Source organism: Loxodonta africana, chromosome 16, assembly GCF_030014295.1.
Source record: "Loxodonta africana isolate mLoxAfr1 chromosome 16, mLoxAfr1.hap2, whole genome shotgun sequence".
In the NCBI taxonomy this organism is placed as follows: Eukaryota; Metazoa; Chordata; class Mammalia; order Proboscidea; family Elephantidae; genus Loxodonta; species Loxodonta africana.
Window position 1 is genome coordinate 31,544,660 of NC_087357.1, and position 17,564 is coordinate 31,562,223.

General features: G+C 49.2%; 1 protein-coding gene across 2 annotated transcripts in view; it reads right to left on the minus strand.

Annotated features, from left to right (window-relative positions):
* Positions 1 to 17,564, minus strand: part of SUFU (SUFU negative regulator of hedgehog signaling) — a 114,351-nt gene that overhangs the window by 10,170 nt on the left and 86,617 nt on the right. For both annotated transcript variants that reach the window (XM_010589025.3, XM_003409149.4), the window contains exons 9-10: positions 6,659 to 6,793; positions 4,621 to 4,759 (exon numbers count right to left, since the gene is read on the minus strand). In XM_010589025.3, coding sequence (XP_010587327.1) covers positions 4,621 to 4,759; positions 6,659 to 6,793 — 274 coding nt within the window. The remainder of the gene's footprint in view (positions 1 to 4,620; positions 4,760 to 6,658; positions 6,794 to 17,564) is intronic.

A 17,564-nucleotide genomic window follows, 5' to 3' on the forward strand; every position in this document is an offset into this window, starting at 1 on the left:
CGGTTGGTGGTGAGGGAGGATTGTCATTGCCCAGGCCCCAGCAAGTTCCAGAAAGGAACCAGAAAAGTGATCTTTCATTAGAGCCTGCCCTGGGCAGGCCCGGCTGAGCTGCACGCAGGAGCCCAGCAGCTGCAGATCTGACGCCGATTGAAAGGTCTGTGGTCAATGATAGTTCTGAGTCTGCAAACAGCGGGTGACAATGCCCACTCCTTTCCCTTGCTACAACAATCCACACTTTGTCCAGGACCTTGTTTGCTCTTCGTGTTGACACGTTGTTCTTGCTTCCCAACAAGTTTGGCTTTCTTTTTCCCTCCCTTTCCTTCTCTCGGGGAAGGAAATGTGTTGTTTACAGTGGTGGGGCCTGCCAAGGAGCTGCTCTGGCACTCATGATGGCAGTTGAGGAGGCAGGGATGAGGAAGCAGTCCAGTCTGGATCCCTTCCCCCCATCATGCCAGACAAAAGCCAGAAGACAGCCTGGGCAGAGGCTGTGTGCAGGTACCAGGCTGCATCGGTTGCAAAGTGAGACCTCACTCACTTCCTGCTCTGGGTGGGTGGTGGGAAGTTGGCTTTGGTGACCAGAAGTAGGCTCAGACTCCTTTTGCTCTGGCTGTTGGCTGGTGAGAACACAGTGGGGCATCATAGTCCTCTCCTAGAAGGGAGGGGATTGTACTTCCCCCTGCACATTGCTGAGGTTTAAGCCTTAATGGCAGTACTCCCAGGACTACTCAAGCAAAAGTTGCCAGGTTGTAGCCAGGTTTACCAGTGGAAGGAGAAACAGTAGAGGCACCAAAGGGAGCTGCTCAGGGCCTGGGCCAGGAATTCCCAAGTCATCTTCCACACGCCATCCAACTGGGTGGATGGGGAAGGCGGGGGCCTTGTCCAGAGGAGAGTGGTGAGTCAGCAGCCAGGCTGGGAGAGCCCAGCAGCACTTTTCAGAGTCTGGCCTGGAGGAGCAGGGCCCACGAGGAACAGCTGTTGGGCATCGTCTCCCAAGAAGGGCCTCCCATCAGGGCTGGTAGGGAATGGCTGGGAATGGGGGCGCCACCTGGGTGAGCTGTCAGACACCAGGCAGCTGAAAAAGCAACGCAGGGCTTTAAAAAAATCTCATATTTGGTGATGTGACCCCTATGTAACCTCTGGGGCGGAGACCTCTCCCTTTTCAGATCAGCCCTGGCTGGGGACGGATGATCGCCTCAGCTCTGGGCCCGGCTCCCGCTCGGAGGACAGTGTTGACAGACTCAAGGGAGAGGCTTGTTGAAGCCACTGGGGTGAGGGAATGCTGGGGGAGGGTGGTACAAGAGAGGACCTTGGCAGGCCTCTCACCCAGGGTCTGAAGGCTCTCTTGCAAAGTTCTGGAGTTGGCTGAGAGGGTTTATAATCTCAAAGAGGATGAAAACAGCATATGGTAGGGCAGTGGAGTCAAGGTGTCAACGTCTGGAAACTGAAAAGCCTGTGGAACAGGGACTGGACTCCTGCCTCTCCACCTCCTCCATAAAGCAGGGAGTGTCCACTACGCCCAACCTGGCACTGCAGCTGTTGCTGCTTTTCTGTGTGCTGTGGCCTTGACTTTCCCGGGTCTGGAGAGTGGGGGCTGCGGGGCAGGGTGGGGGTGCAGAGTGCAGGTGCAGACCCAGGAGTAGATGGGTGTGGAGGCCTGTCTGGGGCCAGTCCACAAGCTCCAGGAAGGGGCCCAGGTTCCCTAACCTGCTGCCTTTTCCTCTCAGCCTCTCCTTTGTCACACTTCCCTCATGCATGGTGTCTTCGCTGTGCCTTTCCCCAAGAGATAGCTGGCCTGGGCTAGTAGCCAGAACAAGGTGCCAAGGCTGGGAGTGAGGGTTTCTACGGCTGTGGAAGGCTGATGCAAGAAAGTCATCCTGGCCCCTCCCGATTCAGCAGGGACCAACAGGGAGGGTTCAAGCAGCAGCCAAGAGAACAGAAGTCTGGGTCTCCTCACATTCCAGGTCTGCTGCATTCAGCTCCTTCCAAAAGGCTTAGGAACATGGAGATATCCTGAATCCTGGGAGGGAGAGCAAGACTGACCTGCAAGGGGTGAGGCCAGGCCTCTCTATGCTGGAATCTCTGCTGAGGGGCCTGAGGGACCTTCTTGGCCCGGTAGAGAAGTCTGCACTGATGATTCTGTTAACCTCAGGCCTCCAGGAGGTCCTGCAGACTTCTGGGGAGACAGCCAGCCCCACAGAGAGACCTAAAGGCCCACAAGTAATCACAAGCCCAGGTTCCCACAAGCTAGGGAGCTGCCTGTGACCACAGTGGCAAGACCCTGACAGGGAAGGCGGGCTGGCAGTCAGAAGCAGAAAATGCTGACTGCCTTAGAGGGGAGGAGGGTTGGTGTGGGTTTGGCTCAGCAGCTGAGAACCTGGCTGGTGCAGGGTCGGAGGGTTTCCCAGGCCTCCTCAGGAAGAGCCTGAGAAACCCCTCGGCGAGCGAGGGTGCATGCTTGGGGAATGGGGCCTGAGCCAGCCTTCCTGGGAGCTCCCCTTCAAGCTGGCCCCCGTGGTGGACCACACTAATGAGCCCATAACACAGGCCTTTGATTAAGCAGCTCCCAGCACAGCAACTTTATTGAAACATGCAGAGGCCAGCAGCTCGTTCCCACCGCTCCCTGGTTCCCCAGGCAACAGCCCACGGGAGGGGACCATGTGCTGGGGAGTCAGCGGGTGCTGAGTGCTCAAGCTCACTGAGGGGCTGCCAAGGGGGAATAAGGGGCTCCCCCTTCTTCCTTCAGCTTGGTGTCAGGTCCAGGAGGCTTTGGGGGATCTGAGGGGCAAGGCCTGTGTTAACTGAAGACGTTGCTCATCCCTCCCCAGGGCAGGATGACGTTCCCAGCCTAAATTTTTCTGCCTTCCCTGCTACTGGGGAAGGAAGAGAGCTGAGGAGGATTACAGAACTCCGAGGGCAGGTCCCGAGCTGAGAATGTGAAACATAATTAGGCAGAATTTCTTCGTGAGTTTGGGAAGACCCCCGTCCCTTCTTTCCCAAGAAAATGTGCTTGAACCTTCAATACACATAAATGCTGAGGATCCTTCTGTGGTGAACTGTCAGCTGTCCGTAGGCTGTCATCTACTGGGAACAATGCCCTGTGAACTGGCACTGGCCGGGGTTGGGGTCACCTGCCCAGTCCCCATGTCCCACCTCCCTACTGCTCTGCCAGGAGAGAGGCCTGCTCCCTCCCTGTCTCCACAGAGACTACAGTGGCAGCCTGGTACATGGCTGTGGGCCGGGGGAGGTTCCTTCCAGTTGTGCTGGGCTAATTTCAAATGTTACACTTCAGAGCTTTTGCTACAGTAACTACCAACACCACATGGACAGAAATCTAATGTTACCAAGTGGGACTTTTAAAATGTATTTATAACTTTATGGTTCAAAGTAATTTTGTTATGAAACAATGTAATAACAACAGTGGAAAAAGGCAAGATAATTTATGGAACACAATATCCCTAAAGCACTAGCTTCCATTTCTACTTCGGCTTAGTCTGGGGAGTGTGGTTGGTATTTTTTCTTTGCTGTTTGTTTTAATTAAGGGTTAGTATTTTGGTGGTGGGTGGGGGTGGGGAGCCGGCCTGAAGGAGGAGAAATTCTGCTGCAAACGGACACACAGACAAAAAGCAAGTCCACACTGAGTATATATGCTTCACAGACCCCCTCAGACCAAGTTAAACCCACAAAACTGGCAAAATTCCCCTTCCCCTCTACTGTAACTCACCCCCCCGCCCAACACATACACAAAAGAAACAAAACAAAAATGACCACAAACAAGGCATGGCCACTTTTTGGATTAGGGCCAGGTTCTCTTTCTTGATGCTCCTAAGAGAGGTAAGGTGAAGTGTTCTTTCCCCTACCCCCAACAAACAGAAAGCAAAACGGGATGTTGGTTGCTGGTTTTCCAAAGCACCTGGGAATGTGGTGGACCAGAGCAAGGTCCCGTTAGAGACCTGGGAAAGGGTGGGGACTGGAAGGACGCCTGTGGCTCTCAGGCCCCAGCACTCTGCTTGGCAGTTGCTCTGAAGCTGTGCCCCAGCCAGCCGAGAGAGGAGGGACACAGTGTTCTGGACAAGCCAGCGGGTTTCTGTTCAGACAAGCCAGGTTTCCCTTGGGAGCAGCAGGGGAGCCATAGGTATGGCGGGTGGGGTGAGGCAGGTCTGGCTGCTGAGGCCTGCCCATCCCAGCCCCAGGCTTAGGCATACGGGCTTGCTTTCTATGAATTCTGGCAGTACGACCACACACCCACTGAGAGTGGCTTCACATATCCTCCTTTACCCCCAGTTTCCTGTGCCTTGATTTACCCAGGGTGCAGAAGCCCTACAACTGTCAAACTGGGATTTCCACAGGGACCAGAACTCCCAATGGATCTGGAGAGATATCACTGGTATCTCAGGTGATGGGGGAGAAGCCAAAAAAATGCTCCTGGAGCTGATGGAATAGGCAGCAGCACCCGTTCTCCACATCCACACACAGCCCTCAGGTCCTTGGTTCAAGAGGCATCTCGTAGCCAAGCCCTCAGGAAGGGGAACTACCAAGGGCTGTCATGGGAGGAGAAGCAGGGGCTGGGCAAGGGAAGAGCCCATGGAAAGAAGGTAGGGAGAAGAAAAAGAGACTTCTCACTTGTAACCAGGGTCCATGAGCTGCATAAGGATGCTCCTCCGTGGCAAAGGCGCCTTCCACTCCCGTGGAGACAAACGTGATGGCCATGTCACCTGTGATACTTTTATATGTAAAGTGCCGTCCATGCAGGAGTCTGCCCCTGGGGGTGGGAACATGAAGACAGTGAGGAGCTGGGCCTGAACACAGCCCCAGAGCAGGAGGTCTGGCCATGGCTCTGGGACCATGGGGCTATGCTCCCTGGGACAGGGTGCCTCCTGACTACCCACCTGCCCACTAACAGTGGGCTCCAACTCCAACCAAAGAGGTTTATTTCAACACCTTCAAAGAGAAGCCTCTCTCATAAATTCTTAAACGTCATTCTTCCAAAGTGTCAAAGGTAGCAGAGACAACACTGGACCAGACTTCAAAAGGATGGCAGAGGTAGTGGAGCCCAGCTCCCTCGTGTACTGGTGAAGAAACTGCGGCCCGAGGTCATGACCAGAGCTAAGTGGCATGGACACTCCTTTGTTTGGGGGTGTGGGGGATAGGGTAGTACCTAAATAAATTTCCTGAGCCCCCGAGATGATGGCACAGTCCCTTCTACAGCACAACCCCTGTGTCCTGGGCAGAATCTTCTTGGTCCTGGGCTTTCCTACAAGATCTAAATGGTTAACCCCAAGGCCACAAATATAGTAAAAAAAAAATGCAGAAGTTAAGCGGGGTCACTCTGAAGAAGCCATAAGAAGTTACTGTTAATCCCCAGTCTAGAAATACACCTGGGTGAAGGGCAGGCAGGAGCATCCAGTGGGGCAGAGATGCCAATCAGCAAAGGAAGCAAAACCTGCTCTTTGCTTTCTCAGACTGCCTCAGATTAACCCTTCACCAGCCGAAAGGTCCTAAGCTGGGCCAGAGAAATAACTTGGGAAGAAATGGCCGGGGTCCTAGTGTCTGGCCCTGCCAGCTCTTATCCATTCTGACCATTTGCTATCTTCACCTTGCTACTCAGGGTGGCTGGCCAAGGCTGGATACAATCCAACCTCCTTTCCCAGGCTCTGGGGACAGTGGGGATAGTTCAAACCAGTGTAACCCCCCTTCTTCCCTGTCACTGTTCCCCAGGCTCAGTTATTTTTGTTGTCTCCTGTAATATAAAAGTGAGGGTGGAACTCTGAAGGAAGCCGTGGAGGAAGCCGGCTGCAGTGCAGTATCCCAGGAGCAGAGAGCTGAAGTCTGAAGTCTGGCCACAGGGCTGGGTTTCTGGCACTGTTGTTAGGAGCTGAAGGGACACATCTAGCTTTCTGGTCCCTCAAGGAGTTTGCTGGGCTGGCCACTGAGTTTGGAAAACTGAGTGTTTTGCATGGGAAAAGCAGCAAGCAGGAGAAAACAGAGCCTCACCCATCAGAAGCCCTGTCCTAATAACCCCCAACAACTCTGGGCCTGTGGGATGGCTGGGGGCATCTGAGACTCCTCGGTCACCAAGCCTTCCCTAATGGGAGCAGGACTGAGGGACAACTCTCTGGATGAAGGGAAGTTTTTCAGCACCTCGTCCCTGTGGATTCTCAGACTCTGAAAAGCTTGCAAATGAGGAAGGTCTGTCAACCAAGGCCCTAGACTAGACACTAGTGAGGCTTCTTGACCACAATCAGGGGCCCACTGGTAGCTGCTACTGCTGGAGGCCAAACAGGAGATACAGAGAAGAGAGCACCCTCTAGGGATGATTCACAGGGCTGACTAGACCCCACTACTGGCCAACTTCTCACACTGAGGCTGGCCAGAGGTGTGGGCAGGGAGAACACTGCATGGCCCAGTGTCATTTGGGCTACTGGCTGCCTGAGAGTCCATAAGCTCCCAAACAGGCTCAAGACAGAGCTGCCCAAGGAGTCCTCTCTTCCTCCCAGCCCTAGACTCAGCCTAAACATGTGGGCCACCTCCCCAGGGGAGATGGCATGCATAGGTCCGGTGCCTGCTTGAGGGCTCTGGGTGATTCTGGGGGCAGGACGTTTGGGGAGGCCAAGCTGGGCACTTCAGGGCTGAGCTGAGTAGCAGGGCTGTTGGAACTTACCTTAGGCAAAGAGGAATGAGGGCTCCTGACTCCTGGTTGAACTTCAGATGTACACTCTCAAGCTGCCGCGTGCGGATCAGCTCATGGGGAATAATGGCTGTGGAGCTGTCGCTTTCCAGGCTATCTTTGCGGCTCCTGCGAGGCAAGTACAGGAACAGGTTCAGGAGATAAAAACCATAGGGAGGAACAGGATGAGAGTCTCTCAGGCTGGGCTTCTGATTAATAATGACAATAATGGTGATTGATGACAACGATAACAGTTAACAGCAGTCACCATTCACTCTGTGCTTGCCACGTGCCAGCCACTATGCCCAGCACTTTGTACTAACTGGCTATTCCCCACGATGCTCTCATGAGGTGGGTACTATTATTATCATGTCCACTTTATAGATAAGGAACTAGGGATCAGGGAGGTTAAGTCACTTGTCCAGGTAGCACAGATGGTGAGTGACTGGAGCCGAGATTTGGTTCCAGGTAAGTCTAGTTCTAAAGCTGGCATCTTTGGCCACACACTATAGCTTCTGTTGCAGCGGCTTGTTCTTCCCCGCAGAATGAATGGGAGCTTCTGGGAGCCCTTCTTCCACTGTCCTAGAACCTCAGACCCCTAGCTCTCCAAGGCTGGGGTGACACAGCACCGCAGGACATGGCTCCAAATGCTTCCTTCCAGCTGACCCTGAAAAGGCTGTGACATCAAGCAAGTTCTGAGCATGCACACTCCTGCTAACCACCAGGAGCTGCAGTGATATACACACCCTGACTCTAGCCAGGAAATAACACAATCCTCACCGAGGACTGGAGACTGTGCTCTTGAAGAGTCAGGACCAGTGGGTCTGGCTGGGCAGCAGAACTGGGCTTCTGCCCTGCTGGAACCCTGTACCTGACTGTGGCTTTGGCCACTGGGAGTTGTCACTGCTCCCACCAACAGCCTGTCCCACAGCTGGGCCATGGGTTCCTTTGCAATAGAAGATTTGCCTTTCAAATTCAGCTGCTCCCACTGACAACCTCTCAAATATGCCTCAGCTGGTAATGAGGGTTACCCACTGATCCCATTCAAAAGACCGGATCCTGGTTTGGGCTTCTGAGTCTCAGAACAATCCCCCAAGTGTCCATCAACATACTGGGTGAGAAGCTCTAGTAATTTATAATTCGAGTGGCAAGGAGCCACCTTGAATGTTTGGGCCCCAAGGCCAGACAGCCACTGAGGAGTGGAGCCAACCTCCCCCCACACTCGGGTCTGAGTGCTGGGGCCGGTGGACTATGAGGCTATGAGCACTCTGACAGACAAAGCACCTCCCCAGGGGAAGGATGTGAGGTCAGCAAGCAAAAGGATGAAGGGTGACATTGGACAGCACAGGGCCCTGTCGGGCAGTGGTTTATAAATGCTCCTGAGGTGACCGGGCCAGTCCCACCAGCTGGTGTCTTCCCTGGTCACACCCAGATTTGACTGCTCATTCTCAAAGCAGTCCCTTCCTTTGATTTCCCAGAGCTAATCCAGAAACCACCCTTTCCCATAGCTTCTCCTTTGACAAACCCTTTCACAAGATCTGTAAAGATGAACATTATGCCAAGAGATTCATGGAATTTCAGGACAGGAAAGAAATTCTGGGGTTGTTTAATCTACCCCTTTACTTGACAAAAGAGAGAGAGAGTAACTCATACAAGGCCACAGATGGTCTGTGGCAGGCCAGGGTGGGAGCCATGGACTCCTGACCAACTCTCTCTCTCTTACACCACTGCTGCTCTGGGGAGGGCAACGCCACATCCAGCAGAGGCACCACCTGAAGGCTAAGTCCTCAGCGTGTGACAAGGGGGCTCACACAGGAGCAGAACTCATGACATAAGAGCAGCGCATACTTGTGGAGCTAAGTCCATAGATTGACTCACTGAAACCCCACAGTAAGTGCCCAAGGTAGGTTCTTTTACAGATGAGGAAAGTGAGGCTCAGAGAGGTGAGGTGGCAAGCCCAAGGTCACAGAGTGGGTTTAAGTAGGAGAGCCGGGAAGTGACTCCCACAGTAACTTTCCCGAGCTGCAATGGTGCACCACCAAGCTTCCGAAAGGGGCTGAGGCCTGGCCCACCCAGGCGAGCCTCTGAGCCCGTGATGCCCGCTGGAGGATCCCAGCCTCTCTGGCATAGACAAAAATGAGATGAATAGCCACTGGGGGTGGGGGTGGAGAGCTGGTAGAGAAGAATCAACAGCACACAGGACTAGAGACGTCTCAAGCTGGAGGGAAAAATAAATTGTTGAAAGTCAGCTAAAGTCACCTTGGTAACTGCTACAACACACTCACCCAGAACGAGGACATCAAACCCAACTGCAAACGGCTTTAAAGAAATGGAAAAGAACTTAATCATCTGAAGAATTAATGTGACAAGTGCCCACATTTACACCTCCCACCAACCTTCAATCATTTGAAACCATACTTTAATCTTTTAACAGAAAAAAAAAAAATTGCAAACTGCTAGATCTGCAGTCCTGGAGCTTGGGTATTTCCGGCACACTGCTTCAATGGAAACGCGGCAGCTCCACACACACGCAGGAGCCCAGCTTTTTGCTGATTTGTTTTTTCTGGACATCAATGCAGAAGCATGAATTATTTGTGTGGGCTGGGCGAGGTATTAAATCTGCAGCCGACACAGGTTTGCAATGTTTTGCATGGTTGTCAGCTTAATCTTAGCCGTAAAAAAAATTAGTGTGCTCGCTAGCGTGGCCTAATTTTTCAGCTGGGTTGTTTTCTCCCTGAGTTCCCAGTGGAGAAGAAGGCAGAGCTTTGGGGGTTGGAAGGGAAAGGGGCTCCTAGGGAGGAGCACCTGCTGGGGACAGCTAAGGACATGGGGTCAGGGCAAGAAGGATAAGATTGCTTTAGGAGGCAGAATGGCTAAGAGCATGGGTACTGGGGTAGGAGAGAGTTGGGTTCCAGTCCTATGTGACCTTGGGTAAGTTGACTTAGCTTTTCTAAGCTTCAGTATCCTCATGGTGGGGATTAGAAACAATCCTCTCCTCATAAGGTCATTATAGGGACTAAACAAGATGATCTATGTGAGGCATCTGACAGTGCCTAGAAAGTAGTAAAGGTTCAAAACACAGCTGATGAATGCATTAATGGTTGAGGTCAGCCGGCTGCTCTAGAAGTCTATCCGCTTCTCTGCAAGAATACCAACAGCTTAGCAGAGACTTGTTTGCCTTTACCCTGGGCCCAGAGTCCAACTGCCTCTGGCTAGGTAAGTTCCCTCTGCTGAGCAAAGGTCCTTACCCTGAGCTTGGGTGAGGGGGCCTTCAGATGGTGCTTGGAAGGACTTTTGACTCTTTCAGCAGTCACTGCAGGCCCAGTCAACTGCTGTTGCTCTGGGAAGGCCTGACTACAGGTCAACAAAACCCTGTGAGGCCTCAGTTCCTCTGAGGGAGGTGCTGGCAGGACGGTCTTCCTTCTACAGAGCACAACCTGCCCTCCTGCAGTTCTCACCTACTGGTCCTCAAGTTGCCCAGAAGTAGTTCAATCCATCTTCCCACAGCAATGTTCTGAATCCCTGAGACTGCTCTCATATCTCATCAATGGTTTCTCTTTTCCGGTATCTGGGGTCCCAAATTTCAAGTATATTCTTAAGACAAGGCTCTGGAATCTAACCTTCATCCAAGTCACTTTCCCTTGGATTCACTCTAGCTTGTCAAAGCTACAGTGTAGTGTCCAGAAGTGGAGTGTCGTGTGTATGGAAGTAAACACAGTATGTGGTCTAAGCAGTGCAGAACATAGGGTATGACTAGGACACTGTACTTCTATTAAAACTGTTATCAGATTATCTATTCTTTGTACTCTCATCACACTGCCAACCTATACTGCACTCTGTCAATGAAATCTCCCTCAGGCTTTCTCCCACGGGCTCTGAGACCTCTTCTCCCCCATCTTGTCTTTGTCCTGTTGATTATCTGGGGCTAAGAGCAGAACTCTGCATTATCCAGTTAGTGTGCCAGCCGGTCTGGATGTTTCTGAAACCTGACTCTGGCATCTATCGTATTGGCATTACCTCCTGCCTCCACATCACTGACAAAACTGACAAACTCACCATCTATGTTCTCACCCCAGACTTCGATTAAACAGTGAACAGGATAGGGCTGGGCAGACAGGCTGGCAGATTGACACCACTACTCTTTGGGTACGCTCATCCAACAAATTATAAATCAACCCAAACATTTCCTCACTAAGCGCCTCACTCCCCTGGATGCTCTGTGGACATTTCTCTGTCTTGTCTACAATGATGTCAGAAGATATTCTCAAAATGTCTTGCTAAACCTCGCTTACAGAAGGTCTACAGCATTCCTTTGCCTCCTAGGCAGTTAATCCTTTCTAAAAAGGCTGCGAGGACGGTCTGGCATGCCTGACTCTGTGAATTCATGCTGACTCTCAGGGCTCACTGTTTCCTTTAAAGAGTGTTCCCAGTTTACTTGCTGAATAATCTAGTCTAGAATTTTCCCTCAGAGTGACACCAGGCTCACTAGTCTACAGAATGCAAGATGCTTTTTGCATCTTGAAACACTTGAGTGCTTCTGGTCGGCCAACACCTCTCCCCCAGTTCCTCAAAAGATTACTGACACCAGCTTCATGAATTTCATCGGCCAATTCACCTGGTATTCTGAGGCACAATATATGCAGAGCAGGAGGCCTGAAATCATTGCTTCAGTTCCTCTTATCAATACCTGTTTGATCCTTCTTAGTCTGATGATCATTCCATATGAGATGGAAGCATAACAGAAGTTGAGTAATTTCTGCTTTCCCTCTGCCCCTGATTAACGTCACTCTGTTTGTCCAAACAAATGGTTTCCTTCTTCTTCTTGCTCCAAACAGAAGTACAAAAAATAAAGTCCTTTTTGCTGGCTATTGCACTATTTTGCCAGACTCAGTTCATACTGAGTCTCAGCTTTTCTTGACCCTGTTTCTTACCATCTGTGGTGGTGTAACACAGTTCTCCTTGCAGCTTTTGTTCAAAATTTTCTTAAAAATCTGCATGTGGATTCTCCAGATACTTACATTGGTCCCTGGGGGTAATTACGCCTCCTTTTTGTTTTCAGGGGGCCATCCACAATAACAGTAATATTAAGGGATACCTTTAATTGAGCACAGACTTGGTGCCAAGGCCTATGCTACGCCCTTTGTATTTTTGCTTCTTTCCATTTTATAACAACCCTCTAAACAGGCATTTTTTTTTTTTCCATTTTACAGATGAGGAAACTGAAACTCAGAGACTTAAATAACTATTTCAAGGTCACATAATGAGCAAATGAAGAGCTGAGACAAAAATCCAGGTCATCCTGATGCCAGCTAAAACAAAACCACAGTATCTCTCCTTAAAAACCTGCCTTCCCTTTTGAGTGGTCTTCTCTTCTGGGGTTTCAGGCCATGAAGACACATGTGTCTTTTACCCGAACTCTTAAAAGAACTGCTTTCCTAGAAGGTAAGACAGCGATTCCCAAAGGGTATTTGATGGAATTTTAACTTTAGAGAATCTTCTAGATAAGCAGGTGTGGCAAGAGTTAGGGAATCCAATATGCTGCATCTCAGATTAGAGATTCACATAATGTTGGCGTTTTGAAGACTCTGGAGAGGACTACAGAGAGAAAAAAAAAAACTGGTTTCATTTTGTGTAAGCCATCATTTTCCAACCTTAGCCACAGAACCCCCTTTCCATCTAACACTAAACTAAACTCCCTAAAAGGCTGTGGAGACCCCCTCTGGGGACCACTGTCCATGCACAGCTCTGACAGAGCCCAGATTCTTTCTTTCTGAATTCTGTCCTGTCCAAACTTATTTCTCTTAAGATCTTCATCAACCTCCTTGCTGGTCAGCATTAGGTTCATGGCAAGAGTTCCCCTCGTCATTTCCTTTATCTCTGAGGTAGATACTTTCTGCAAGGCCTGTAGGACGGTTACTCACTGCTCACCTTCTGCTCTTAGCCTGATGCCAGGGAGGTTGAAGTTCCCCCTCGAGACCAATGCTTGCCTTGGGGCCAATTCTGTGATTTTTACCTGGAATATATCATCTTTTTTTTTTTTTTTAATTGGCAGGGCAAACTGTAACAACTCCTACAATACCACTTCTCTGACTTAAAAAAAAATTTTTTTTTTAAGTTTCAAGAGACAAATAGTTCTATAAAGCTTATTACAATAATCAGCAGTCTGCCCACTTCCCTCACCTTTTAGCTAATTCTTTTGGTATTTTCCTTAATGTTTCTAATATCAGCTTCAGGTTTTACTTGCTGACTTCCCACTATGGAAGATGAGCTTTTAGCTCCCTTCCACCCCACCCTCCCACCTCCCCATCTTCCCAAGATAACTGTATCCTAAGTTTGTTTGGATCAGTATTAAGTGTTATATTACTATGACTATGTCAGTGATATTTACAGCTAAGCCATGTAGTATTAGTTATCTAGTGCTGCTGTAACAGAAATACCACAAGTGGATGGCTTGAACAGAGACTTAATCTCTCACAGTTTAGGAAGCTAGAAGTCCAAATTCAGGGCACCAGCTCCAGAGGAAGTCTGTCTCTCTCTGTCAGCTCTGGGGGAAGGTCCTTATCACCAATCTTCCCCTGATCTAGGGGCTTCTCAGTGCAGGGACCTGGGTCCAAAGGATGTGTGTGCTCCTGGCTCTTCTTGCTTGGTGGTAATGTGGTCCCCATCTTCTCCACTTGCTTGTCTCTTTTATATCTCAAAAGCCATGGACTCAAGACACAACCTAATCCTGCCTCATTAACATCATAGAGGTTAGGATTTATAACACAAGATAATCACATCAGTGGACTCAAGACACAACCTAATCCTGCCTCATTAACATCATAGAGGTTAGGATTTATAACATAAGATAATCACATCAGATCACAAAGTGGTGGACAACCACACAATACTAGGAATCATGGCTTAGCCATGACGCATATATTGGGGAACACAATTCAAACTGTGACAAGTATACCAGACCATTCTTCCTTTCAAGTGTAATTTTCTGTTGTCCTTGGATTTAATAACTATCTTAATTTTCTAATTAAATTCCCAACTACCTACCAATTGTCTACAGATGTTCCCAAGATACTCGAATGCATCAGTGTGATCATTAAGGCTGTGTGTCAACTTGGCTGGGCCATGATTCTCAGTGGTTTGGCAGGTATGATGTAGTTTGGCAGTTGAATGATGACGTGATCATTTTCATGATCAAATCTGATGTGATATGATCACCTCCATGATGGGCTCTGTGTAAGTAGCCAAGCAGTTGAAAAGGAGATTCCTTAGAAGTGTGGCCTGTATTGAATAGAAGTGGACTTTTTGACAAGGCTTGAGAGCTTTTGCTTGCTCTAGATCCTACAGCTGGCTCCTATACATCTGACCTCCGGTTCTTGAGACTTGAACTAGCAGCTTACCTGCCATTCTTGGGATTCTCCAATCTTTGCAGCCTGTGGGCCAGAGCCCTGCTGTCTGACGTGCTGGTCTTGGGTTTGCCAGCCCCTGAAGCCATGTGAATCAGGAGAGGTCCCTACCCTGACCCATGGACTTTGGAAGTTCCAGCCTCTACAATTGCCTGAGCCACTTCCTTGATATAAATCTCTCTCTCTATATATATTTATACAATTACTGGTTTTGCTTCTCTAGAGAACCCAGCCTAAGACAATCGGGTTTTGTTGATTTTATCTTCTTGAAGACATCTTCTCCAGAGGGTCCTTTTAACCTGCTCCAGTCTGGCTGGCTGCCCTCCATTCTTCCTGTGCAGCTGTCATCATGGAGTCACTCTTCACCTTCACCCTGGGAGTGACCCTTGCCTCTTTCTCATGTTGGATCCTGTTTCCTATAACCCTTATGTCTTCCTCGCTCACTTTGGAGGAGTATATCCTCTGGCAAATTTTATTTTTTAGTATCTTTCTCTCACCCAAATGGGCTCCCCTGATCTGCCACCCTCATGGGTTTCCAAGCAGACTAAAATATCAGCCTGACTCTGTGCACTGATATGTAGATTTCTAAGGTGCTCTTTCCATTTTTTCTTTTTTTTCCTGTGAATTGACAGGTACCTCCTCTCTACTTTTAGTCTTTTTTCTTATAAGTAGAGCACAGTGGTGGAAGGGCCCAGGTCTGGGGTCACACAACCCAAGGTTCAAATCCCTGCTCTGACACTTATATAACCTATTTAAGCCTCAATTTTCTCATTTGTAAAATAGGGACAATAGCAACTCATAGCAAAGGGCCATGCTGAATAAATACTGCCTGCTCAGCCAAGAAAACCTGTCTAGTCCAGGATTCTTCCTATTTTGGGAGCACCGAGGGATGGCTTATGGGATGACTTAGAGGTATGGGAATAGCAGTCTCTTAGTAATTGAGGAATTGATCTAAATCTTCCGTTTATTTCTTTTTTTTACCACCTCTCAATATAACATGTTCTATATTTACACTTCCCACTGCATAGGTAAGATGATTTTTTATGTATCCTAAAATGCCCTCTCCTAGTGTCAAGATAGATTTTTGATTTCTCCACCACCAGGGCTCCAGTACCTTATAGATATAGTAGGAGTCCCTGGGTAGTGCAACTGGTTAACACGCTTGGTTGCTAACCAGAAGGTTGGAGCTTGGAGTCTACCCAGAGGCATCTTGGAAGAAAAGCCTGGCGATCTACTTCTGAAAAATCAGCTATTAAGAACCCTATGGAGCATAGATCCACCCTGACTCATACAGGGTTTGCCATGAGTTAGAACTAACTTGACAGCACCTGACAGTTTACAGTGCACATCCCTATCCACCCTACCTGTGCTTTACAGACTGACAGAGCTTTATCCATGTTTCCTCTCCATCCTGGTCTCTGAGGGAAAAGTCTTAATCTTTCAATTTTAGCCTAAGGGTACTGGTCATAGTCTATCAATGTCAGTAAGATGGAAAGGAGAGGAGCCAACCACCAAACTTCCCTTTAGCCATAATCCCAGTCCTGTGACAGTCATGACATCTGCACTGGCCACACAACTTGGGGTCTTCTCCTTGGGGACACCCAGGAGCAGGAGACAGGGCATCAGCGTTGGCAACTATTCAGAGGTGTACTGGATCTGGGCTGAGGAGCCCAGCTCAATCTCTGGGTTCTGCCTCCAGCCTGGAAGATTATTCTGTCTGCTTTCTGATGATGGAAGTGCTTAACTCTCCAGAGAAAGAACCATTTGCAGGTCCCCTTCTGGGTAGGATTGGGACAGGGTGTGAGTGGTTATTTAGGCAGAGGACAACTTCTCCTGTTTGCTGGGTGATTGCGTGACAGAGGGTTTGTTAGCTCATTTGGAGCCACTGTCTTGAAACAGAAGTTTTAAATACCCCTGGGTGGTAGGTATTTTTGAGAATAAAGAAATATTATCCTTCTTGAGATGATCAGCTAGGGAACAGATTTAAATGATCAGTTCGCTTCAGTAAATAGAAGCATGTAACAATCCACAAATAGCAAGGTCTTTTAAAGTCTGTCCTTTTATTTTCCATGTAAGCAAGGAGCTAGTGAGTAAATAATCATCTGATAATCACCCTTCTGAAATGACCTACCTCCTAGCTACTTTTCTCTTTTTTTTAACACAGTTGAACAGCTCCAGAGTTACTGTTAAGCATGTGTGTGTGTACACACACGCATGTATGCATGCACACACACACATGCACAAGAAGTGGGACTAGGTACAGAGCAGATAATTACCCAGAACCAGACTGAATCTTCTGGGGACTGGGCACTTGGAATCATCAAGTTCCCCGGCATTGGGCAAGGCTGTATCACCTGGTCATTCTGACAGATTTCCTGATAGAGACAATTCCATGGGTGAAAGGCCACAAATGGTTACCGGTGAACATCAATAACCAAATGATAAAATGCAATACTTCTATTGTGAACATCCCAAGGATGGATTGTGATAATGGGAGGGTGGGACAGTATGGCTGAAGAAGACAGGGCAAGTAAAACCTGAATTGTGGTTAGGTGAGTCCCTGATCAACTAAGTCCCCTGGGCACCAGGTACCTCTGTTCACAGGCGGTGCCCTCTGACAATCTGCTCTAGCCAGAGCCTCATCTTTCCCTTTTCTGAGACACTGAATCATTTCCCCTCTCCAGCTCTCACCTTTGAGCCTTCCTTTTCCTGTCCCTGGAGAAGTGACTCACTGCTCAAGTGTTGGGTGACACTGAGGATCAAGGATGGAAGACAAAAATACTCCTGATTGTGCAATTGGAGGGAGGGGGATGCAGTGCTTGGACCGATAATGCAACATGCCAGTCACGAACTCTGAAGTTGGGGTCCTAACCCTGGCCGTGGCTCAATCTCTTTGGGGAAGTGGAGCAGAGAATGGGGTTAAAACAGATATTTACCCATGTCAAATTTGCTGTGGATCTGCCTTTGTTCTGCCTTCAAATGTGTACGTATGGGAAACGCACAGAGAGACACTTTGCACCAGCCGCTGGTTCTTCACTTTCAAATGTGTGTTTCTGAGAAAGGCACTTAGCATGACAAATATGGATCACAGCAAAAAGGAGAATGTCAGTTCAGGAAGCAGGGAGCTGAGAGGCTGGGGCCTTTCCTTCCTTCCAGGCCTGTAGGGCCTGGCTGGGGCCTGAGAGGGGGACTGTTTCTCTCTGGTTCTTCTCTCCGGTGAAAACAACTGCCCTTCGCCAGCGTGGGAGTTGTGACGGAAGCCAACGTGACAGACACGAGCTCCAGGCTGGCTGCTGTGCTGACACAGAACTACTAGAGCAGGGTTAGCAAAGACTGCCTGGCGTGAGAGCGCTGAGAACAGCCCAATTGTTTTCCCAGAGGGAAACTCACCTTCCTTCACTCAAATTCACTGGTAGGTTAGACGCAAACCAGATATTTTCTTCTTCTAATTAATCTTCATGGACCTCACAGGCTGAGAAAAACTCTTGTCTAAAGGA